The 25,062-nt window shown below is 41.8% G+C and overlaps 1 protein-coding gene across 2 annotated transcripts in view; it reads left to right on the top strand.

Moving 5' to 3' along the window:
• LOC117225809 (uncharacterized) overlaps positions 1–25,062 on the top strand; it is a 692,652-nt gene that overhangs the window by 530,512 nt on the left and 137,078 nt on the right. For both annotated transcript variants that reach the window (XM_033479585.2, XM_076526300.1), the window contains 3 exons: positions 2,724–2,862; positions 8,589–8,653; positions 22,818–23,069. In XM_033479585.2, the coding sequence (XP_033335476.1) occupies positions 2,724–2,862; positions 8,589–8,653; positions 22,818–23,069 (456 nt within the window). The remainder of the gene's footprint in view (positions 1–2,723; positions 2,863–8,588; positions 8,654–22,817; positions 23,070–25,062) is intronic.

The following is a 25,062-nucleotide window of genomic DNA, read 5'->3' as shown; positions in this document are numbered from 1 at the left end:
ATGGCTTCGATGCCTTCAATACGTTAGGTTTGCATTAGATTTACGGCTTATTTCCTGGTTATCCTGGAAACTAAGAGAGGTCGCAATTTTCTCCGAAGGAAAAAGTTGTTCAGAACATCGATCTCTATAACGTCATCAAATTTCCTCAAAATCACTTGATGCGGGGTATTCAGCTTAAAATCAAATGCTAGTAATATTCCAAATAAAATTTTGAAAAAATATATTTTTGTAGTATTTTTTACGTAGAATCGAATTATGTACAAATTAATTTTCCAACATCCATTTTCGAGTAAGGAAAACATTTGTTTTGTGAAAAGATTATCGAATTGCAAAATCCGTACACAATTTTCTTCAATATCACGTGCAGAAATCGTAGCAAAAATTTCAGTTGAAAACTTCAGTTTTGTTCGAGTTGTTCTGGTTACATTGATTACATGAGCATTAATTAACTGCACTGTAGCTGGGGTCTCGTACATCACCAGAATTTTGCGGAACGAAATTACTATTGCTATCTGTTGCAGTACGTTGCTTAATAATGTCGCCATCGTTTCCATTGTGTTTGTTATGATTTATTTCATTACGTTTCTTCCCATTTCTTACCCGTTTTTATAATCGAACACATCCCAAATTAGGGAAAAACTGAAATCTCACAAAAGAAAAAATGAAAATGAAATTTCACAAACTGAAGTCAGTTTTAAACATTCCACTCGTGTTTACATAGTATAGAATATAGGTCAAAGTCAGTAGATTCGACAAAGTATGTCCATATCTAACACGCATCGCGTGTCCTGCACATTCAAATGTCTTCGTTAATTTTATTTATGTGAAAAAATGTGTCCTAACAAATTTGTTTGGTTCAATAATTTTTTCGTTGTTGGAAAATTAATTCTTACATAATTCGATTCTGTGTAAAAAATACTATAAAAATATACCTTCCTTTTAAATTTAATTTTTCAAAAATTATTGGTATTTGATTTTCAGCTCAATGCCCCCCTCCCCCTTAAGATCATAAATAATTACCCGCAGTTCTGCGGAACTTTCGAAAATTCTCCGTAAGAAATTCAATTCGACTCGCAATGACAACTGCGTTACTGCGACAATTTAATAAATCAACGAAGCAGGCTCCTATCTAGCAGCGCCGCATACAAAGGTCGACGGCTCGCCCCCCCCCCCCCGAAGCTTCAACTTCCTCCGCCGTATAATTTTGCATGCACACACATCCCTGGTTTCGCTGTTCAGCCAGCGAGCTAGAATTTCTCCGGCTTCGAAAGAAAATGAGTTTCGCACTCGATTTTGGGAAACGCGGCCGCGGCCACCGTTTCCCACGGATCGAACTCTGCACAGTCAGGTGTTGGTGGGTTCCCGGCGCTACGATCTTCTGCCGAGAGAAAGGAACGAGGCACGAGGGACGTCCCCGGGTTTCGATTATCGTCGATAACTCGGCTGGATGTATCCCTTCCGAGCTATAGCAGTAGTTTCCGGAAATTCGCTTCGCCCCCGGGATTATCCCGTCCCGGGAATTCCCATCTCGACGCCATGGTTATGCTCCCTTCCAGCTTCCCAGCCCGCCCCTCTCCCCGCCGCCCGTTCAACCCTTACTCGCGCCCGCTACGAACCCCTTTTGTCTTCGTGTCCCGCTACGATTTGTCCCGAATTACTTCGTCGGGAATATTACGTCGTCTCCTCGTCCTTTTCCGCCGCGATATCACGGCGCCCCCTGTCTCACGGGCTTACGCGTACCTAACCTCACTTTTTGACGTGCCACGCATCGATGCGTCCTGGCCGTTCCGCTGGCCGCTTTGTACGGCAGCCTGTCACGGCGTGCTCGACTTCTTTTTCGGTCGATTTGATTGCTCCTCTCTGGAAGTTGCCGTCTCTTCCGCGATTTAATTACGTTGGAAATAGCTGGCTGTTTCTGCAGCTCGTCTGCCACGTCCGATTCGATAACAAACCGGCGGATGTTGACGTTCAGATTCCGGGAATAAGATTCGAGGAGAAATCGATTTTCTCTGCGACTACGCGCGACACGTTCGCGCCAGTTTACAGAATTGGGGGAGATTATTTTTGCAATCCTCGTTCCATTGGCATTCGCGCCTTAAATGCGCAAACATCCGCGAGCTATTAACAGCCAGAGAAGCGTCGTTGATTTTAACTGAAAAGCCAAAGGCGATGTTTTTTTGTTCATTAAAATTCTTACGGTTTCAGGATATATTCAGGATTACCTATTTTAAGGCGAATATTTATTGCACACACGAAGCAATGGTTGCAACAGAAGAAATACAATAGCGATTAGACCGCGAATTTTATGCATTTATAAGAAAAATAGGTATGCGGAGACATCGCATTTTCAACTCGCTGGAATTATTAAAGATAAAAAGAAATATCTATTAGGCTCGTGTTTGTTGCAATCGACAATGATTTTATTCTTCAATTCTGCACGAAGATCCGTGGTCTAGTAATGATATACATATGTACATTTGTCGCTCTAAAATATGGATAGTAAACAAAATATCATATACAACAGTGAATTCGCATTGAAATAAAACGTTACGCTCGACCGATGTGGCCGTGACCTACATTGTCGACGCACTAACAAATTTGACGAGGTTAGGCTATTCGAGAATGCGGCACCCGATTCCGACAGCAGTACAATTTATTGTCGTCGACAGTTCTAAGTTCGAAGTGACAGTTTTAGATAATTATTCGTCCATCGACTGTTCCAGAATGCACGTTTCCACCAAGATGGGAGGGCACCTGGTTTCAAAGCGGCGTCACCCATCCGATCATGATTTCGAGGAACGAGCTGTCCGGCAAGGGCAGGTGCCTGCACAACGAAGGCGACAAGTTCCTCTTGGTGAACGAGTGAGTACAGAATTATTTAACAGTCTATCCTCCTTCAAAGTAAAACTCGAACACTTACGTTTTCATACTTTACGAAGCGATTTATAATGTAAGGAACGGATTCGGAAAAACGACGAAATGTTTTTTATTCACTTTTGCGAAACTTCGTGTCGATTTAACATTTCACGTAGTTCGTGTTATTTTAACAACAGCGACGTTTAGTTTTAGGACAGTATTATATTTCTCGAACTAGTTTCAGCTGTATTTCATAAGTTGTAATAATTGATTGACAATCATTTCTTTACGTAGACGTATTTTAATTTATTCGAATATCTGTTCCATCTGGATTCTGAAAATATCTTCTGCCTGGTTTCATTTTAATTGAATGGCGAGAGTATTTACATCTCTTTATTATATCACGGACTGTAGAATGATCATGTATTGCTATTTTTGCAATTTGCATCACTGATAACCTATCTCGAAAATGATTTGTAAAACATTTCAAATATCTCTTCTCTGTTCATTTTTAAATATCACGTTTTCCAGTGTTCTAGTATCAATATTGTACTTTGCAAAAAGCAACAGATTCCTACATTTATCGAACACACACCGTAGTATAGCAGCAATGTGGATTGGGGTTTGCCTCCGTTTCGAACGAGAACAGTGTCACCAACCGTCCCAATTTCAGTTCGAGGTTAGGTTCCAAATGTTTCTCTTTTTAAATACAAAACGTAATTAAACTCTGGTTTCGTTCTTGGCGAAATCATATGAATTTGATCAGCACTTCACGAAACAGCTTCTATAATACATTCAGTTTAAATTTGTTCCATAGACTTACGAACCGCTTCATAAAACTATAAACGTCCGAGTTTTACTTCAAGCTACTGCCCTATCAAACTTCGTCTTCCCGCAGTTCCCGATAAAATCCGAGCAGCTTTCGAAAGTCCATTTTCAAACGCGAAAATCAACCTCCGTAAAAAGCAACAAATTCCAACGTCCCCCCGCGATTCGTGAACGGCCACTGTTGTCAACTGTCCCGGGTTGATTTTAGGTTAGTTCCATGCGTTACGAAAATCTCGGCTTCTTGAATGCAATTAAACATCGGCTATGCGAACGTGTAGAGTATATACAGGGTGTTAAAAAATTATGGTATTTCCGGAAAATGTGGAGTTCTTGAGGTGATTTGAAGCAACTTTTTCCTTTGCAAAAATTTTTTTCGAGGCTTCGTTTAAGAGTTATTGAGGAAAAACAATGACCAATGAGGGACGAGCTCGCCTGGCACTAGTCGGCCGAGTCAATGATCGGAACTGGGCTTCATGCGCTCGTTGGCTAGGCCCCTTCATGCCAACCGAGCTCGCCTCTCATTGGTCAGTGTTTTTCGTTAATAACTCGTTAACGATGCCTCGGAGAAAATTTTTGTAAAGGAAAAAATTGCTTCGAATGACCTCAGTAATCTCTCATCCCCGGAAGCACTATAATTTTGGGACACCCTGTATATAAATTCCAGCAGTACTTTACGAAAAAAACTGTTCCGTATTGTAAAAATCTTTTCCTCGGATCGCTTGGGAAAGCATGAAACTGTCCAAGATCGGCTCGAGGCCGGCGCGCTTCCAAAGTTGATCCCTCGGTAGCTCGAGTTGTCCTTGAAGACAGGGGGGTTAATCGTTCTGTGGCCTCGATGGTACTGATAGGGGAGGGTTTCCGGTAAAGTAGAAAAATCGCGTGGACGCGCGGAAAGAGCAGAGACAGCGGAACCGGTGGCAATACGTTCGCGGGAACGGATAGAGTTTGGCTCGAGGGCTGTAAGGGATTAAAAGCGAGGGTTTGTTGCGTGGGCCGCGGGGGCGGCTGCCGCGGGAGGGGCGGGTCGGAGGGGACCCCGTCTACGTCGTCGTTTCGCCGCGTAATGCTCGTGTCACACGAGCTGCCCGAACTTTTCGTGGAGATTCCTATCGGGTCTCGACTGCAAAGTGTCCGATCGATACGCCGGCGAGCGAGATAAAACGGAGGAAAGAAAGGAGGAAGAGAAGAGAAAAAAAACGAGTGGAAGAAGGGGGGGAAGAGGAGAAAAGGACAAGCAGAAAGACCGCCGGAAGTGACGAGGGGCGGGGGACTAAGGCGCCGCGCGACACAGCCCACGGGCCTGGAATTCGAGCGGCGAATCCGCCCGTGAATATTATCTTTGAATTTGAATATCGAACCCGATCGGATCAGCCGCAAAGGAAACCGATGGAACCTCGACGCCGGCGAGTCTGAGCATCCCAGTGCTCGTTCCGCTGCACACGATTAACGCGCTCGCTGCTCAGCCACCTCCTATAAAAGCGCCGCGGAATCGAAGCTGTTTGCTCGCCGCCACGCGGAAATCGAACGCTCGACTTCCATCGATTTTCGCGAATTTTTCTACATCGGTACTCTAGCACTTAACCATCCGCTGTCACACCGCGGCGAAACGACCCACATTTTTGCTTTCGCCGAAGTTATATTGCCGTCGGAAGAATTAAATTAACAATTAATTCAATATGCTTGGCATTCAATATGCAAGCTGTGGTAAAGTATATTTTCATACCATCGACTGTACTTCTGTCCGGGACTGTACTCTTCTCCTTCGTCAACATTTTCATAGTATTCTCTACTGTTGTCGTCGTCGTCGTCGTCGTCTTCTGGACGGTTGAAAAGTGTTCGAATGTTTTGTCGCCTTACAAATATTTTTCTAGAATTTTCAAAGATCGTTGGACAACTCATTGGTTCGTTGATATTTTCCACGAGTATCGTTAATTCTCTCAGTGATTTGACTGTTGCAAAATACAGGTCGGTGGACATGGTAGATGTTAATTGGCCGACAGGTGTCGGCACTGAAACAAAAATGAATTAGGTTATGTTACATTTTACGAAACGCTGTTACATTCTGTAAATCATATCGCTGTCATCGTATTTGTTTCACACGGGGACCACAGTTTTCGTTCTTAATCAGTTCTCGAATAATTCTTTCGACAGTCACATCCGCAAGATTGATTGCTGAAACTTCGCGAGAGTATTCGTTTGTGTTAAGAGTAAACGAATGAAATCAGAATGTATATTTAAAATCCATTTTATTTAGATATACCGAATTACGTCTCTTCTACTTCTCGTAACTTTTAAACGAAATGATTTTTTAATAAACTCTTTGGTGTCATAGTAAACAAACGTCACATTTTTCATGTCGCTGCGCACATTTCAATAACTACGACTGTGAACTGAACCTCTGTTTCCAACCAGTGTTGCCAACTGCTTAGCTATATAATACTTTATAATTCTTAATTGTAACTGATTGGACCTGCTTTGAAGATACACATAGTTAGAAATAACGTTTAATAATGCAAAACGTCGAAATAACGTAAGAATGTTTACGCTTAATGCTACCATAGGAACTGACCAAACCGATTGCACTAACCTTAGCGTAATACATTAGCTTAGTTAGTTTCATAAGAGTCGTTGAATTGATTCATAGAATTGTTTCATTGTTTACAAAGAAATTATATTTTTTGTACGGAATTTTAATGTAATTGTTCACAACTACTACTATATTATTTTTGTAGAATGTATAATTTTTCTAAAACGTATAATTATTGTTAACTGTATAATTTTTATAGAATAGATAATTCCGTACATCTAAGCAAATATTGAATTGTAAATTGAGAATTCTAACTTATCTATTTTCAACATCGATTTTTCATTAAGGATATTGGGTACGTTTTGCTGAGGAAAAGTAAAGGCGGTTTTTCGACGTGAGAAGCGAAACGAGGAAAGTAATGATGATCGCATGGCAAATGGGACGTTGCTGGTATACAGCATTTGTTTCGCGGAGTTCGATGGCTGAGCCTTGCGCGAGGTCTACGTCGCCAGTGGAACGAGAAGCCTTCCGTCAGAGGGAGCAGTTGATTCGAGAGGACTAATGACGCGGCGAACTTTCTTTCCGCCTTCCGCCTTAAATTGACTAACGTAATGGAACAAGTTTCGCCGCGGCGGTAACTTTCAGTCCCGAAGTTCAAGCCGTGCGCCGCGGATACACGATAAATCGTCTGGATTCCGGGCCAAGCGATTTACCACTCCCCCCAACCCGCGACCATTATCCAAATTTTTCGCGAACCGATCGACGAAAAATATCACGAAATTCATTTCGTTCGCGGCCTTTGTTCTTTCAAGCCTCCGAATGGAATCGAGTTTTTGATAATATGCGACGAGGAAAATTAATTCCTACAATTGGCTGAATTTTTTTATGGACATCAAAAGTTCGCATAACTCGATAAATATCAATTTCTAGATTGAAAATAATGAGAAATTTGCTGTTTGTTGAAGCATCGAACATACTATGATATGCAAAATAGAAGTTGAAAATTGATATTTTATCATCGAGGAGAAGCAACAGAACAAGATACTTTTGTCAGATTGCTGCTAAAAATGAAATTAGATTAAAAAAACACGGGACATCTGTGTGTGACTTCAAAGTTACAATGTATTATAGAGGACAAACTATAAATTCTAATCAAAACTATCATAAGCAGGATTTATGCAGGGTGTCTGAAAAATATCGAAAAATATATTGAAATATTGAAAAATATCAAAAGAGAGATTCTTAAGGTAATTTGAAGAAACTTTTTCTTCTGCGAAAATATTCTCCGAGGCTTGGTTAACGAGTTATTAATGAAAAACGCGGACCAATCAGGGAACGAGTGCGGTCAGCGCACCGCTACGTTGTCGCGTCACAGCCAATGCCGCGTCGCGCTCGCTGCAGCGCTGTGATTCATCCGCCGCACTCGCTCTCTGATTGGTCTGTTGTTTTTCCTTAATAACTCGTTAACCAAGCCTCGAAGAAAATTTTCGCTAAGGAAAAAATTTCGCCAAATGACATCGGGAATCGCTTTTCTCGAAGACTCGACAACATTTTCAAATCGTTGAAGATCAACCTAGCCGTCCACAGTAAATCGACCAGTAAAAGATATCTCCCGTTGCACTTTTTATTCAAAAGGGTAAAAGCAATCCAGCTTGGTAGATAAATCGAAAAATACAAGACGAATTCATTTTCAAGCTCGGACAATGAATTTATTTGCAGGCTTCTTCATTTAGAATATAGCCGGGATACTATTTTTCATTCTAGGCGGCGAAGGCAGGGCTTTATCTGTATTCAAACGTGCAAGTAATTTTCTATACGATCTGAGATTTATTCGAACGCGGAGATAGATATGAAAGACGAACACGATTTATCCTGTATCCGTGACTGTCTGAGAAAGCATAGCCTCCCGACGCGAGTTACAACCTCGGAAAATCCGAAAGACAAAAAGCTACGTACACTCTGTACGAAAAAACCCTTGCGTGGGCCGTTTGAATCCGAATAATTTTTTCAAAATTGCATCGGACGGCTTAAATGTTCTTTTCGAGAGGTTCGAAAAACTAATTTACCGGACAATGAGCGAAGAAATTTTTCTAAAAATTGTAAGTTGTTGGAAACGACAAATAAATATTATAATTTTTATCCGAGCTTGTAACAAAAATTTTAACATTGTTTACCAAGCGACATCGACGATGTTTTTAGCATACGTGTACCTTAGTTACTGAGATCTAAAAATATTTAAATTATAAATATTTAAAAATATTTAGATTATAAATATTTAGAAATATTGAAATACTAAATATTTAAAAATATTGAAATACTAAATATTTAAAAATATTTAAACCTTTACTGAAATCCAACAACGTTGTTTCTGTTCCAGAAAATCCTGCTACCGTTGCGTGGTCATCCACGAGAAGCACTCGAACGTACTGCAGTATAAAGAAAGTAAGTAAAATTCGGCGAAGAACGCCGTTAAGTTCCCCGCTGATCCTGCTTCCCCCACCACACCGTTCCCACTTCGGCGTCCGTCGACCCGGCAATAGTCAGTTGTCTCGTGCGATCGATAACGATCTCCCAGTGGCCCCGAGGAAATCCATTCATTAATTAGAATGCCGATCGGTAATTAAAAGCTCGAAGATGACGAGAAGAACTCCGTCGACGAAGAGTGGGGAGAGGAAAGGGAGCTGCGACGCGAAGAGGTGGGGCGACAAGGGGTGGGGGTGGGGGCTGCGCGCAGCTCCCGGAATAATTCTCGGCGAAGAACTTAACGACTTTCGTTCGTTGTGCAAACGGGAACGGCGTGGCTGTTGAAATCGGATGGAAGGGACGGCGGGTCGGCGACGAGACGGCAGGGGGGTAGGGGCAGGGCGAAACAGGAGAGAGAAGATGGTTCTGCTAATTCCGAGCCGCGGGGGCCTCGTTTACAGCGGGAAAAGAAATCGAGAGCACTTCGCCGGATTCTATCCTGCAATCAGCCCCGTGCCTCGTTAATACGCCGTCAACGGAATGGATAGCGAAGTTTCTGGGACGTGATAATGGTTCTCGTTCCGGATATTTATCGAGGACCGTCGCGTGGGTCGTTGTAGATTATTGCACGATCCTATGGCCCGACCCGTCCCGACCCGGCCCGACCCGGCCCGACCGGACCTTGAATTATATCTGTCACTCCGGGCGCTTTGTTTTCCGTTCAACCAGCCGGCCAAGTTCGTAAACATCGCCCGCTTTCTGCGGCTGTTACAACGTTGTAACGCGAGAATGCGTTATCTCTGTAAATTGACACTGAGAGGCTGTGATAATATAAACACATAGGGCGCCGCGGAACCATACTCGCGCGAACGGGACGACGAGTCGGCGAAGGAAAACAAAGTGGTCGTGTGACGCCCACGTGGTCGGTGCTGCGGATGCAGTTGTTGGCTGCCGAACGACGCTCGCGAGTTACGTTTGTTTACGTCCGCTGATAGTGAGTCGTTTCGTTGGTCGAGTACAGTGTTGTATTTGAGACTACTTCTTTTCCGCGGCGAAAATGTCGGGAACGGTTGCCGGGCGATTAAGCCAGATTTCAAATCGAAGGAGTGGGGGTTAGTCACGTGACGTACCGGGACTCTCGTGCAGCAGGAGTGGGGAGCATAATGTTCCTTTCCGGTGGAATTATACCTTTGCGTCGCGTCGCGTTCGTGGTTCAGAATTATTTAGAATTATTATTATTTAGAATTTCAATTGGAATTAGAATTATTTAGATTAGAATTGGAATTATTTAAAATTAGAATTAGAATGATTTAGAATTAGAATTACAATTAGAATTATTTAGAATTAGAGTTACAATTAGAATTTTTCAGAATTAGAATTACAATTAGAATTATTTAGGATTAGAATTACAATTAGAATTATTCAGGATTAGAATTACAATTAGAATTATTTAGAATTAGAATTAGAATGAGAATTAGAATTAGAATTATTTCGAACTAGAATTAGAATTATTTAGAGCTAGAATTACAGTTATCTAAAATCATTTAGAATTTATTTACATATATGGTTCTGCAACCCTTGGAAAAAAGTATTCGAACATCATTTAAAACGCAATAATTTCCTTAAAACTGGACTAAACAAATCTTTTCAAATGATATTGTTGTAACTATACTGCGGATTTTCATGGAAAATAAAAATATCTTGGCATCAGTTGCAATAGATTGGTGTTTTGATATATTATTATTTTGATTATATTATAATTTTTATATTATTATTATTATTATTATTATTATTTTGATATAATAGCGTATTAATATTTTCGAACAAATTAAAATTCTCTCACCGTTTCAAATTGCATCCTCTATCTTTCGTCGTAAATGCATAAAATCCGCAGTTCAGTTATAACTGAATTATTAATTTTCCTCTTTAATTTTTAAATATTAAAGAGACTAATTCTACTGCACAACGTTCAAGACACGTCTCTTTAATTTCGCTATTACTTGAGCTCACAAAGAATTATGTGATGCATACGTAGACAGTCCTCGAACAGATCTTGTTGTCCAAAAATTTCATGAAAATCGACCAACGTGGCAGCGCGCAGACGTTCCAGTTTCCCATCGACCGGCCTCTTATTTTTTTGGGGCGAGCCGTACATCTTATTTCCGGAGGATCAAAGTACCGTTAGCAGGTTTAAAAGAAGCAGAACCAGGTAACCGCATCGTCTATGAGCAACACCGTGGCGAATAGAATCACGAGGAAACTACGTTGCGCGATCGTAACAGGGTGAAAGCATCCCCCGCGCACGGGAACGCGTCAAAGAAGTCTAAAAACCCAGCGGGATTGAACGATTTTTCCGAAAATCCTCCCCCTGTGCTTGATGGTTCGGCATTTCTGGTGTCGCGCGATTTTTCTGACATTCCTTATCGAGAACGAAAGAGAGTCTTGTGCCTTGTGCTGAGGAAGGAAGCGACTTGTTCCAGAGATGGAGAGTGGGAGACACTTGTTTTTGAGAGAGAGAGAGAGAGAGAGAGAGAGAGAGAAAGAGAGAGATTGAGCGAGATAGAGGGAAAGAGAGAGACAGAGAGAGAGGGGGGGAAGAAAGAGAGGGAGAGTGAGGGGGAAATTTGTTCTCGAGGGTAAAATAGAGAGAAATTTGTTCTCGAGGGTAAAATAGAGAGAGACTTGTTCTAGGGGGTGAAACAGAGTAAGATTTGTTCTTGGGGGTAAAATAGGGAGAGAGAGACTTGTTCTCTTCAGGCAGTAAGATGGACTTGTTCTTTTTAGACAGTAAGAGGGTCTTGCTCTTGACAGACAATAAGGGAGACTTGTTCTCGAGAAAGGGAAGATGCAATTCGTTATCGAGACAGAGAGAAATAGAGACTTGTCCTTGGGGGTAAAATAGAGAGAGACTTGTTTTTGTGGGTGAAATAGAGAGAGACTTGTTTTTGGGGGTGAAACAGAGTAAGACTTGTTCTTGGAGGTAAAATAGAGAGAGACTTGTCCTTGGGGATAAAATAGAGAGAGACTTCTTTTTAGGAGATAGAAAGAAGGACTTGTTCTCTTCAGATAGTAAAAGGAAGTTGTTCTTCTTAGACAGTAAGAGGGACTTGCTTTGGACAGTCAGTCAAAGACTTGTTCTTGGGGATGATATAGAGAGAGACTTGTTTTTAGGGATAAAATACAGGGAGACTTGTTCTTGAGAGATAGAAAGAGGGACTTGTTCTCTTCAAACAATAAAAGGGAGTTGTTCTCCTTACACAGTAAGAGGGACTTGCTTTGGACAGTCAGTCAAAGACTTGTTCTTGGGGATGAAATAGAGAGAGACTTGTTTTTAGGGATAAAATACAGGGAGACTTGTTCTTGAGAGATAGAAAGAGGGACTTGTTCTCTTCAAACAATAAAAGGGAGTTGTTCTCCTTACACAGTAAGAGGGACTTGCTCTTGACTCATAGTAAGTGGTTCTCGAGAAAGGGGAGAAGCGATTTGTTATTGAGACAGAAAGAAATAGAGACTTGTAAAATAGTGAGAGACTTGTTCTTGGAGGTAAAATAGAGGGAGAGACTTGTTGTCTAGGTACTTTCTTACTCTCGAGAGGCTTGTTGTCTAAAGATAGTAAGAAAGGACTTATTGTGGAACCAGAAGAATGAAGACTTGCTATTTAAGATAAGAAAGGAAATGACTTGTTCTAGTGATAGAGACTTATTATCGAGGCAGAGAGAAATGGAATCTTGATCTTGGGGGTAAAATAGAGAGAGACTTGTTCTTGAGAGAGAGAAAGAAGAATTTGTTCAGATAGTCGGAAGGACTTGTTATCGAGAGACAGTAACACAAGGACTTGTTAGGAAGCAGGAGATTTGTTTTAGAGATAGAGAGATAGAGAGAGTAGGAGACGTATATTTTTGAGAGAGAAAAAGAGAGATCTGTTCTCGAGGGACAGTAAAGGGGGACTTGTCATCGAGGAACAGTAAAGGGACTTGTTATTGGAACAGAGAAATAAAGAGTCGTTCTTGCGCATAAGAAAGTGTTAAAGATACAGAGTATAAAAGACACATGCTTTTTTTGGAGAGAGTCAGAGAAAGACTTGTTTTCGAAAGAGACAAGGAGAAAGGGCGACGTGTTTCCGAGAAAAGTTTCAGTCCGTCCTCTCCATAAAAACAGAGAGCCAGCCTTCTAATATTTAATACGCCTTTCGCCTATCCTCCGACATATGGGTCAAGATGCTTCTTGCTACCGTGACACTGTCTCAGCCGCGAGGATCCATAAACCATATGTGGGTCAGCGCAAGCAACGACCCGGGGATTTATAATTCACCAGCTTCTTTTGCGGACCGGTCCTCGATACTGTCCGGCATTGTTCAGCTATCGATTTGCATCGGTCCGCGATGCTGGTCGTTCTTCTTAGATCCATCTATTTCGAGCAGGAGACAACCCAGTGCTCTCGACCTCGTGCAATGTGCACCGTTCTGCAACGTTTCCGTATCGAGGTCCTTCTCGAATCTATTTTCAATTATATTATTATATATCCTCGTTTCTATATATTTTATATAATATACATATTGGATACAAAAGGAGGTCGCAAATGGGAGGGACAGGGCCTGCCATCTCTGAGTGAACGCATTACTCAATTACGCCAGCGACTTTGTTTTGGGCGATGCGCTCACGTGACGAGTGACAGGCGTCCTCCTCTCGCCTGGTCGTAATCGTATCGGTCGGTCTCGCTCACTCTCTCCGCTACGAACCGTGCGAGAGTCAATACGTACCGTGTCATTGGAGCTGTTAGATATGAGCCGTTTATTTTGAAAGTGGCATAAGTCACTTTGTTTTTAAGTCGAGATATTTAAGGGTTTGCGTTTTAACACGTTTAAAAATATGGATGCTAACTTTCGAGAAGATTTACTTGTATTTGTTATCTCAGGATACTGATATTTTTCTCAGTATAAATAATTTCGTATAAACATTAAAAAATCACCAATAAATAGTTTAGAAAAATGACTGACATATATTAATTTTGTCCGACGTATTTTATTGAAGTGATGTTTTGAAAGGACAGTGATTTACTAAAATTGTTGAATAAATTACATATATGAGCCGTTTATTTTGAAAGTTGCATAAGTCACTTTTTTTTTTTTAAATGAAAAGATACCGTTCAATTGTAATTAGTGTTACCATTAACTCGATCTTTTTGAAAAAGTGACTTATGCCACTTTCAAAATAAACGGCTCATATATTCATAAGCATCTTGTGCATTCGCTACTGCGATAGTATCTTTATCGTTATTTTTGTTGCATTGTTTGTGATCATTTTATCGAATTGTTAGATTTATTGTTATCCACCGTATAAGAGTGAATTACAGTTCATCCAGTGAGCAAACAGTTTACACACATTTATTCACAAGACGAGTGTGCTCAATCTTTTCGCTTCGTATCTCGCGACACAGGGGAACTTCCGTCGTGCGTCGTGCCGTTTCAAACAAGAATGTACATGCTACACATACGTTTACGGACAAGAGTAATTCTCGAAAAGTATTCTTGGTGCAGTGAACTTTCTTAACATATTATCATATCATTTTATTAATGTAATAAATAATGTGTTAAATGTTGAGCTTACCTTTCGCCAATTATGCTAGAAACTTTTCAGCCAGTTGTGAGACTTTGAGCCAGTAGAGACTTGTTAGCAAGTTACGATAGAGACCCGTCGGTCAGTTATGATAGATACCTTCTGCTCGTTATGGCAGGGTCTTTTTAGCCAGTTACATTGCAAACTTTTTAGGATGTTATGAGTGGAATAAGTATCTCTCTAGTAAAAATGAAAGAAGGTATCCGTCGGCGGGCACCACTGTGGAGGAATCCACATCAGTGGATTCACTTTGATTCGGTACGTCGGCTGCCAGGACGCAACGGGTCCGTGTATCACCGTCATCAAGGAGGTCCGCGGTTTCCATTCATTTGGTCGCCCGAAGCATGACGAGCCTTTTCCCTGCCCCCCTGCCCCCCTCGTCGCCGCCCTACCGTCGATCCGCTGTCACCGACCGTCCGCATCTTTCCCCGTTTTCCACAGAAACGACCCACATTTTCCCGCACGCTGACGGTCCGAATGCAGCCTGCAGGCGACGGTATCTGCGGTGTGACACTATGCAGATTAAAATCCGATAAAAAAAAAAGAGAGACAGCCGCGGGTGACGGAGCGAGAGCGAGCTGCCGCGGGGGTTCGGGCGAGAGAGACGCGGGACCCGAGGGACTTTGACAAATCGTCGAAAAATGCGGATGCGAGACAGCGGGAGGGACGGGGGGGGGCGGCCGGCACCAGAGGTCGGTGTCCCCCTTTTTTCGCCCCGTATATATCGGATCCACCCTCTTCCTTCCACCCTCGGCTTGGCTCCGCTGCCAAACTCCACCTGTCATGGCGTTGTTGCTCTACCTTTCGCTGTACAGCTCGTTTCATGTTTGTTCGATCGGCTCCGCGGAGATCGCTCGGCCAGAAATGAGATTCCCTTGGCTAATGGATCGACAGCCGCGTTTTCCACCGCGTTTCACTACCGGCCGAACCTTTGTCGAGACTTCGAGTCGGGGTTTTTCGTTGTGATGGATACTGCAGTTTATCGGCGCTCCCGTTGACGCTGTTGTTCGTTGGTTTTATTTTTTTGTTTGTAGCGAGACCGTGTAACTTCTTGCGTCCGCGTGTCTGGTATATATTTGCTACACCTTCGACCGTATTTAGACATTTTTGCAACGGGAAATAGTCGAAATTGGCGGTGGCAGGTGCAGAGATTTATGAGTAAGCATGCATCAAAAAAATACGTAAATGTATCACACGGTTTTTTGTATTTTTGGAAAATTTGTGCTATTTCTTTGACATTAAGATATTTGATATTTCATTTCTCATACGTATTGTACCGGGTGGTTCATAAGACACGAGCTAGCTTGAAATTGTATCATATCTTTCCTGTTCGATACATATCTTCATTTCCGTTTGTTGCTCAACAGTAATTCAAAATTCGTGGAAACAGTAATTTTTGTAAAATTTATCAATTTTTACCTACGTCTTACCTTCTCGAACGTAGTACCAATGGATAATCGAGATTTTCTCGGTTAAAATGAGTCCAAACACGGCCTAAATTGGACTAGTTTCAAAAACCGAAATATAACTAGAAAATCATTTTGAGATTTCGAATATAATTTTGATTTCGATCGTGTCGATGAAACTTGTCCGATTTCCACCGTGTTTGGGCTCATTTTAATCGCGACGATCTCAGCTATCCACTGCTGTTGGAGATATGACGATTATGTCAGCCGTAGTCGCTCTCCAATTGGTCAGTTTTGCTTCGAAATAAAATAACGCAAATGACGCACATTTGAGGCTTCCCGTAGGTGGTCTGTTTCGATGTTACGTTATTTCCATAGGATATGACGTAAACTTTATTTCATCGGGATACGAGGTAAACTTTATTTCACCGGGATATGAAGTAGATTGGCCATCAAGTGGATTTGACGGTCCGGTCTTCTTCCTATCGGGTTACCGCTGGGAGATGGAATTCGTTAACCAAAAACGTTATCAGTGATCGTGAAATATGCTGTAAGAACTCAGTTATGCGAGAAGGGAAATGGAGAACATTTTCTCGATGTGGAGATCTATAATTAACCTCGCTTAATCTCTAAACTAGATAGATGCAGCCTTATACAAGCAACAAAAGTTAAAATATTTAAAATAAAACAGCGTATACAAATACATTGAAATAATTTGTTGTTCGTCTTCTTTTTGTTTTTCTTGAGGATTAGAGCCGCATCAACGGCTTATTATTAGCGACTGATCGTTATTATAATTAATATACAATAAGTGACAGGTTAAAAACACGATATCCATGTAAGCGAGTTATCCTTTTGTCGCGGAGCGTAGGCAAACGGAAAATGTACAGCGGCGAGAAATCAAGAAAAACGTCGGCTGACAGATTAGTAAGGCAAGCATCGCGGGACTATTTTCGCAACAAGCGGCAACAGCGCAACGGTCAACGGCGAAAGGACTGCGGGTTAAGCCCCCAGAGCACAGTGCCGTTTCCCGTGTTCGTTAAAAAAGTCAACTCGTTTTCTCCGGCGCTGTTCTCATTACCGGCCGCACGCGCGAGAAAAGTAAAAATAAAACGCGACCGTTCGCGTTCCCTTCGCGGCCGCAGAAAGATTTCAACGAACGTCGACTGTCGGACTGGACGAGGCCCGTACAGACCTATATACAGTGTGTACCGAAAAGTTTAGGTGATTTGAAGTAACTTTTTCCTCGGCGAGAACGTTAGTTTGAGGCTTCGTTAGCGAGTTATTAACGAAAACAAAACTGACCAATCAGAGAGCGACTACGGCTGACATAATCGTCATAATTCCAGCAGCAATGGATGGCTGAGATCGTTTCGATTAAAATGAGCCCAAACACGATGGAAATTGGGCAAGTTTCATCGACACGATCGAAATCAAACTTATGTTCGAAATCTCAAAATGATTTTCTAGTTACATTTCGGTTTTTGAAACTAGTCCGATTTAGGCCGTGTTTGGACTCATTTTAACCGGGAGAATCTCGACTATCCATTGGTACTACGTTCGAGAAGGTAAGACGTAGGTGAAAATTTATAAATTTTTCAAAAATTACTGTTTCCACGAATTTTGAATTGCTGTTCACCTTGCTCTAGTCGAGTTTATTCTCCGCGAACATCGGTATGCCAGTTTGTCGAAATTACAGATATACCGTGCTAGCACAGCTTATACATCTTGTTCACTCCGACGTCGCGTAGATGATTTTATCTTTGCTTCCGGAGAATGATCTGAAGCCCTGTCTATAGATATATATGGTCAAAGGCGAAGCCGATGAAAAGTTTCAGGAACGGAATTAGTGTCAGGACAGAGAGCGCGTTTTAAATTTAATTGGCCGCCGGCGAGGGAGTTTATCGCACGACCGGCCCGGGAAGAGTTCGCGCGTATAAGTCCGCTTCGGGACACGGGATTGCACTTTTTAAGCCTTTCTAATTTCCGCGCCCCGCTCGCGCCGACTGTCTCCAATGACTCGCAAGGAACACCTTTTCCATCGGGATTACCATATTGCGCTTGGCTTTCCTTTTTCTTTTTTTACTGGACATCAAAACATTCCGAAAACTTGAATGTCCTCTCTTGATTAATCCACGTAATACTTGCGGTTGAATTAACCGCACGAACGACCACGCCTAGGTCTATTCGGACCCGCAACGCTCTTACGCGTGTAGATGCATTCGAAGTGCATTTCTATTGTCCCTATTATACTTTCTTTTTTAATTGTTAAGTAATGACGATAATAATGGTGTGACTCAGCAATAATAAATTCTTTAGCATACATTTTATTGCTTTTTTTAACTGAAAAATTTACATTTAAATTCTTAAAATACGTTAAAATTCTTTACGTTGATATTGAACGATATGTCGATAAAAACGATAATATATTTATTTATTTACTTATTTATCTATTTGTTTACAGGTGAGATATTCTTTGGTTCACACAGATCGTTTAATAAATATGTTTAATTAGTATTTTTGCAAGGAAGTACACAGTTTCTGGCATATTTATACTATTTTTGCCGTACGAAAATTATTAAAGAATAATAGTGTAGAATAAATAAATTAATGAATGAACCAATCGTTGTAAATTATGCTTCCGTTTTTGTCGTTGCAAAAATTTATTGACAAACGGGTCAAACGCTATGGTATAGTAAAATACGGATAAAAGACTTTGTACGGGGGGTTTATAAATAAATAACTATTAAATAACAATTAACTAACTAAATAAATAACCAATCGATTGAACAAGACTCCTCTATATAATAAAATCGATGTTAAATCGAAACCACGATCATATTATTATCGCAACACTGTCGCGCCATTTAAGATTCCAAAAATCATCGAAATCACTGGCCAAGAATGACAGATTCGTTGGTGGTCGGACAAAGTCTATCGTTTCAGTGGCTGTCACGTTTGTCGGCAACGCGTCCGACGGTGCAGAAATTATTCAAATAAAGGGATATTTATTTACCGTGACTGCGGGGGCGTCGCGAGCCGGAATCGACAAAAAAAGGCAGAGGCGGAAAGGCGGCGAAGAACGAATGTAATTTTCAAAGCGTGGAAATGGAAAAAGTGCAATGTCGTGTCTTTCCCCTATTTCCAAGTTTCCACCGTTGTTTCGCTCGCCGGGCTCATTTATTTATTTATTCTCACGTGGATGCCCGCCCACCGTGTCACCCTTTCGTTTCCGCGCTTCTCTCTCTCTCCCTCTCTCCCTCGCTCGCTTTCTCTCTCTCCCTCTCTCTCTCTCTCTCCCCTCGCTTGCTTTCTTTCTCTCTCCCTCTCTTGCTCGCTTTCTCTCTCTCTCTCTCTCTCCCTCTCTTGCTCACTTTCTCTCTCTCTCACTCCTTTTTTTCTCTTTCTCTCGCTCCCTTTTCTCTCTCTCTCTCGCTCGCTTTCTCTCTCTCTCTCTCTCTTTCTTTCTCTCTCTCTCTCTCTCTCTCTCTCTCTCTCTCTCTCTCTCTCCCGACAGCTAAACGCGGACACAGTCCTCGCGGAGCAGCTGAAATTTTCATGGTCATTTATTCGTTATTAGGATCGACTTCCTTCGCTCGGTGTCCGAGCCTCGTTTCGACATAATTAATCCGACTTTACGAAGCCGGTGCACAGCGGTCCGCGGATCGATAATTTCTGTAAAAAAGTCAGTTTCGTCAAATTTTCGTGGAACTTCGTAATTTCGGATTTTCGTGGTCGTCGATAATGAATCTGTGAAGCGAAAAATTCGAAAATAAATATGAAGACGATACACGTACAGCAGCCTAAAAGCCTGAGTAATAGGGGAATGAAGAGAATAAAATGTTTCTCGATACTGCATCTCCGTTAACTGACTTCTGAATTTACTGTTCACTTATTAATGACTTTTATATGTCGCTCAGAGATTACGTTAATTCTCTTTACAAAAGGCTTTTTTTTAGTTAAGTGTGTACTTTAGCATTCGCTAAATATTATAAACATTATATTCCACATTACCTGTGTTTTTATCATTTTTATTATATTATATTTTTATTACTTATATTATATTATATTTTTATTACTTTTATTATATCATATTTTTATTACTTATATTATATTATATTTTTATTACTTTTATCGTATTATATTTTTGTCATAGTAAAAAAGAATCAGCTTAACTCATTTAAACCCATAATAATAAAAGAAAATATATTCTCAAATAAAATATTACGAACATACCTACAATATTTATAAACATTTACGAATATAATTTGCGAATTTTTCATTCTGTGCCTCGTTTCGCGAAATTAAGAAAATAACCGTATTGTGTGATTCGAGAATTCTCAGAAGAAACATCCATCATAGGATAAAATCATTTTGGCCAGCTGTTGACGTCAAACACTCCGCTGCGCCTCGATTAATTAGCCGCGCTTTATATCCGCGGGTCACGAATGACGGGGACGAGAGAGAGAGATCGAGAGAGAGAGAGAGAGAGAGAGAGAGAGAGATCGAGATCGCTCTCTCGCGATCGCTAAAAATGGTCACGTTAGGCAAATTAGAACGAATTGTTTCGGTGTCGGTACTGTTTTGCCTGGGGGACGTCCGCGGAATCCTTGGCTCGCCGAAGAAGCGAAATTAATTAACCCGGCCGCGGCGGCCATTCTTCGGCGGTGATCAATCTCAATAGAAATCACGGGGCGACGTGGCGGCGAGGCGGATCGATCGACAAATTTAACCGGCGCTAAATAGAGGAAGAATCGAGTAATTGGGACACGCCTGAAACGCTGACAAATGTGTCTGACCATTGCTCGACAGTTCTACTTGAGGATGAACCACTTACGAAACTTTTTTCGCCGAATCAGTCCGGTGATCGAGCAATGAATAAAAAAAAAACGACCTGAAAGAGCATTGGTCTCTTCTAAATTTGTCATTCTCCCCACTTGCACGCGATTTTCTATCGCTGTTGTACGTACAAAATTTCCTTCCATAATAAAGATGATAATAATTTTATTCAAAAGAATTTGTTACAATAAAATAATGATATCATCGATAAATAACGATAACTCGATATATCGTTAAGCATTGATATTTCGGCGATAGTATCGATATATCGTCAAATATCGTTCATTATCGATACTTTATCGTTAAATATCGATGTATTAACAGGTATCGATATTTTATTGTTATGTATCGATATATCGTTCGCTATCGACTTACTGTCAAGTATCGATATATCGTTAAGTATCGATATGTTGTCAAGTATCGATAAGTATCGATAAGATCGATATATCGTTAAGTATCGATAGGATCGATATATCGATAAGTATCGATAGGATCTATATATCGTTAAGTATCGATAGGATCGATATATCGATAAGTTTCGATAGGATCAATATATCGTTAAGTATCGATAGGATCAATATATCGTTAAATACTCATATCGTATAAGTCCGTTCAATGTATCGTTAAATATCGATATACTATCAATTCGTTCGATATATCGTTAAGTGTCGATGTGTTATCGACAAGATATCGACAGGAAAATCGACGAGATATCGATACAATATCGATAATCGGTAATCACATCATTGCGAGAAGAGTATTTCGTGTACGTTCCTCGCCGAGGATGTTCGCATCACCCCGCGGCAGTAATCAATCGCGAAGTTTTTAATAAGACAGAGTCGCCGAGCCTTTTTATCCTGTAAATGTTCTCGCACGCGGCGCATTAACTTTTCCGCGGAGCCATAAGGTCTTTTCCCGTGGCGGCCGGAGGTCGACGTGGGGTCGGTAAAAGGGTAGAGCGGAAAGTGCGAACGAACGAAAGAAAGATGACGAATCCACGCGGAGTAGGAAGTTCATAGCCGGGGTAACTTTCGCGTAGGATATTCGCCGCGATTTCTTTCCCGCCGGGTGGCAAAGTGGCGAGGCGAGAGACTCGGCCGGAAGTTTTCCCGGCGGTGTGCGCGCAGGTGTGTCGCCGAAGAAAATAAAAAAGGAAAAAAAAAGAGAAGAAAACGAACCCAGCCGAATCTCGCTCCGAGCCCCAAACCCCGCGCGAACACCTTGCGCACCCCGTACCCCGCTCGGACTCTTTGTCGCAGAAGGCGCGGCAGGCTCCTTTTTTAATTTTCCTTCCCGAAGAAAACTCGTTTCCGGGACGAGGCCCCAGGATGCTCGATTTCCCGACGGCCGGTCGCTATTGGTGCCCGGGAAACCGTTCCCATCGATCGTAGACCACGGGCAGCCATGAGTCTTAGGCTGGCATAACTATAATAATAGTAATAATAATGATAATAATAATAATTTATTAGTACACATATACAGGACGACGCTTTGTCAATATAAAAGCAATTGCCTGGGTATAATTACAATTGTATTTAAGGAATATAGATGGAACAATAATATATAACGAGCGAGTAAGAAGTAATAAAGAGATTAATATAAATACAATGAAATAATATACAAAGTAAAAATTACCAGTAGTACTCAGTCAGCGTCGAATGTCGGATGATTCATCGGTAGTACCCAGCAAGCGTAAGACGTTGGCTGACCATACTCAGCGTGGATTGTCACCGCGGATGACTCACCGCTAGTACTCAGCTAGCGCCAGACGCTGGATGACTCACCGCAAGTACCCAGCTAACGCCGGACGCTGGATGACTCACCGCAAGTACCCAGCTAGCGCCGGACGCTGGATGACTCACTACTAGCCAGCTAGCGTCTGACGTTGGCTGACTAGAGCCAACGCTAGTGACTCATCCGCAGTACCCGATGTGTATCGCACGCTGGGGACTATGCTCCCCGCTGGTGACTCATCCGTAGTACCCGATGAGTTGCACACATTAAGTACCAGACGTTGGCTGATTATGGTCATCATTTCATGTGCTGCTTTTACAGTTTCTTACGTAATTTATTCAGTTTCGTTATAAACACATAAAATCCGCAGTCCAGTCATACTCTATAAAAATATCGCAATCTATAAACGTGAAAATTGTCATAAAAGTACTCATTAATTTTTGAGCATAAATTATTTCCATCCAAATGTCGAATTCAAATTACTAGCATAAAAGCTGCCAATTACGATTACAAAATTATTAACGAGTGTCCCTTACCGATTTGTTTCAGCTTACTGTAACAGCAGAAGCACCCTGGCATCGCTGTGCTCGTCCATCACGGGAGATGCGCTGCTCTACTCGATGTTCCGGGAGGAGGCGACACCTGTTCCATGCCCGTTCCGGGGCCCCATGACCTTCTCGTACAACCGGGGCCACGGGACCTGCTCGATCCCAGTGAGCAACGTCGACACCTGCACAGACGACAGCAGGCTGCTCTTCAGATACCAGGCGTGCCCGGACATACCCGCGTCGGAGAGCGCAGGTCAGTGCTCCTATGATTTCCGATCAATCGGAGGACAATTTATAGAAACGCGCGGTTCCGGTTGTTTTCTCCTCTCCTTTTTTTCGCCCTGTCGCTCTCTGCCGATTGATTGTATTCCCCGAAGATCAGAATTTCCGATGGAATTCGTTTGGCTTCGCTGAAAGAAAATGTGATTTCATGTTTATTTAAACGCGAACGTTCGAACGGTCCGCGGATCTGCACGCGTTTACGGTATCTGCGCTATTTCGGAATGCTGGCAACAGCGCGTTTGTGCCTTTACATAAATTCGACGAGGTTTTAAGGACGTACAGCCATTGTTGCGATGTTCTACGTACCGAGATTTTCTGATTTATTATGATATATTTGTCATAATATATATATATTGATTATTGTTATATATATTAATTTTTGTTCACTAAAAGGAATCGTTTATTATGATTTATACGCTTCTCGAGTATATCGATGAAATCGACAATCAATCTAGGAATAAATAAATAAATTTGAGTGAACATCAATAGTCCATGAATTTCCAAGAAAATCGCCATTTTTCTTGATTATTCTAAGGGAATCAGAATGAGATAAAAATTGATTATACTGCCTAAATGGTCCTCAAGCTAAAAGTAAAGAGAAGGGTCCCGAAAATGAGATTTATTCTAATTGAAATATCTCAGTGTTCAAGGTTATTTGATGATCATACTATAATATAGCAAATGAATACAATAAAAAATATGAATAAACTTTACAATAAGTGGAAATGTTTATTTCTACTCACACCATGTTCAAAATGTTAAGAAATAAATTCGGTACACGAAAACAACGAAAATACACTTTTATATCAAAAACTTTGATAAAAGTCACCTATAAAAACCTATTTCAAATATTCAATCGACGTTATCCAATGAAAGGGAATAATATTATAGCGTGTATCCTTTCGCCGGAAGCCATTTCTACTTAAAATTTCAATAGATATGCTTCATATAGGAGAACAAAGTTGAATTTAATTTGAATCAACGGCTTTTCCGTAGAGTGTTCCTGAAATCAAGTTACACGGCTCGATTCTCCGATTAAAACCGAGTCAAAAAGGTGCAACGACATTTTCCCGTGCGACGCTTCGTTCTCGAGATAATTAGGATTAAAAGTGGCGGTGCCCCCGCGGCAAGTAGAACAAGTCAGCCACGGTCAGACGCGCCCCCAGGAAATTCAAACGCGATTACCTCGAAAACGGAGCGTCCTATCGAAAAACTTTCCTCCACGTTTCCGATCGAGTTTCGCCAGCGGAATCGTCTCGCGCGCACATCTCGCCGCGACTTTCAAAGCCACGCGTACAACGATCGCGTTTTACATTTAATGTTCCGCCGGATGAAATATCGCCGGACAGTTCGCAAGCCAATAAAAATGCGCCGAACGACGGCGGTTGTGCACGATGCGAGAAGAGGGTTTTTCTTGGCTCTCCATGGGGCTCATTAATCAATCAAAAACCGGTTGTCTGCGCGAAACGGCGAACGAAAAAACAACGGCGCTCTCGAGCTGTCCAATCCTCGCGTTGCTCTCCCGCATTGTTTCCCGGGCTTTTCGCGGGTTTACATCGCGTAACACGACTCGATTTAACGCGGACACGGTGTAGCCCGCGAGTGTTCGAGGCAAACGCCCGTCAAAATGAAAACAATTCCGGTCGAATGCAATCCGACGAGACGTATCTTCGACTGGCCGGCCCGGCCCGACCCGGCCCGGCGGAAGCAGTTCAGCCAATCGCGCGAAGCATTTTTAAAAATGATACCGGCGCGTCGTGGTTACCGCTCTACCTCCTCCTCCTCTCTCTCACTCACTCTCTCTCTCTCTCTCTCTCTTTCTCTCTCTCTTTCTCTCTCTGTATCGCTATCTGCATCGCGATTACACTGTCTACTGATCTTTTTTTTCTGCCACAATGTACGGCCACTTCGACCGGTGCACTTTTTTTTTATCGTTTATAGTTGTCTGCGCGGTTTTCCAAACA

The sequence above is a fragment of the Megalopta genalis genome, chromosome 14 (genome assembly GCF_051020955.1).
Source record: "Megalopta genalis isolate 19385.01 chromosome 14, iyMegGena1_principal, whole genome shotgun sequence".
NCBI classification, from domain to species: Eukaryota; Metazoa; Arthropoda; class Insecta; order Hymenoptera; family Halictidae; genus Megalopta; species Megalopta genalis.
Note: the sequence above shows the minus strand (reverse complement) of the source record. Positions and strands in the feature narration are given on the sequence as shown.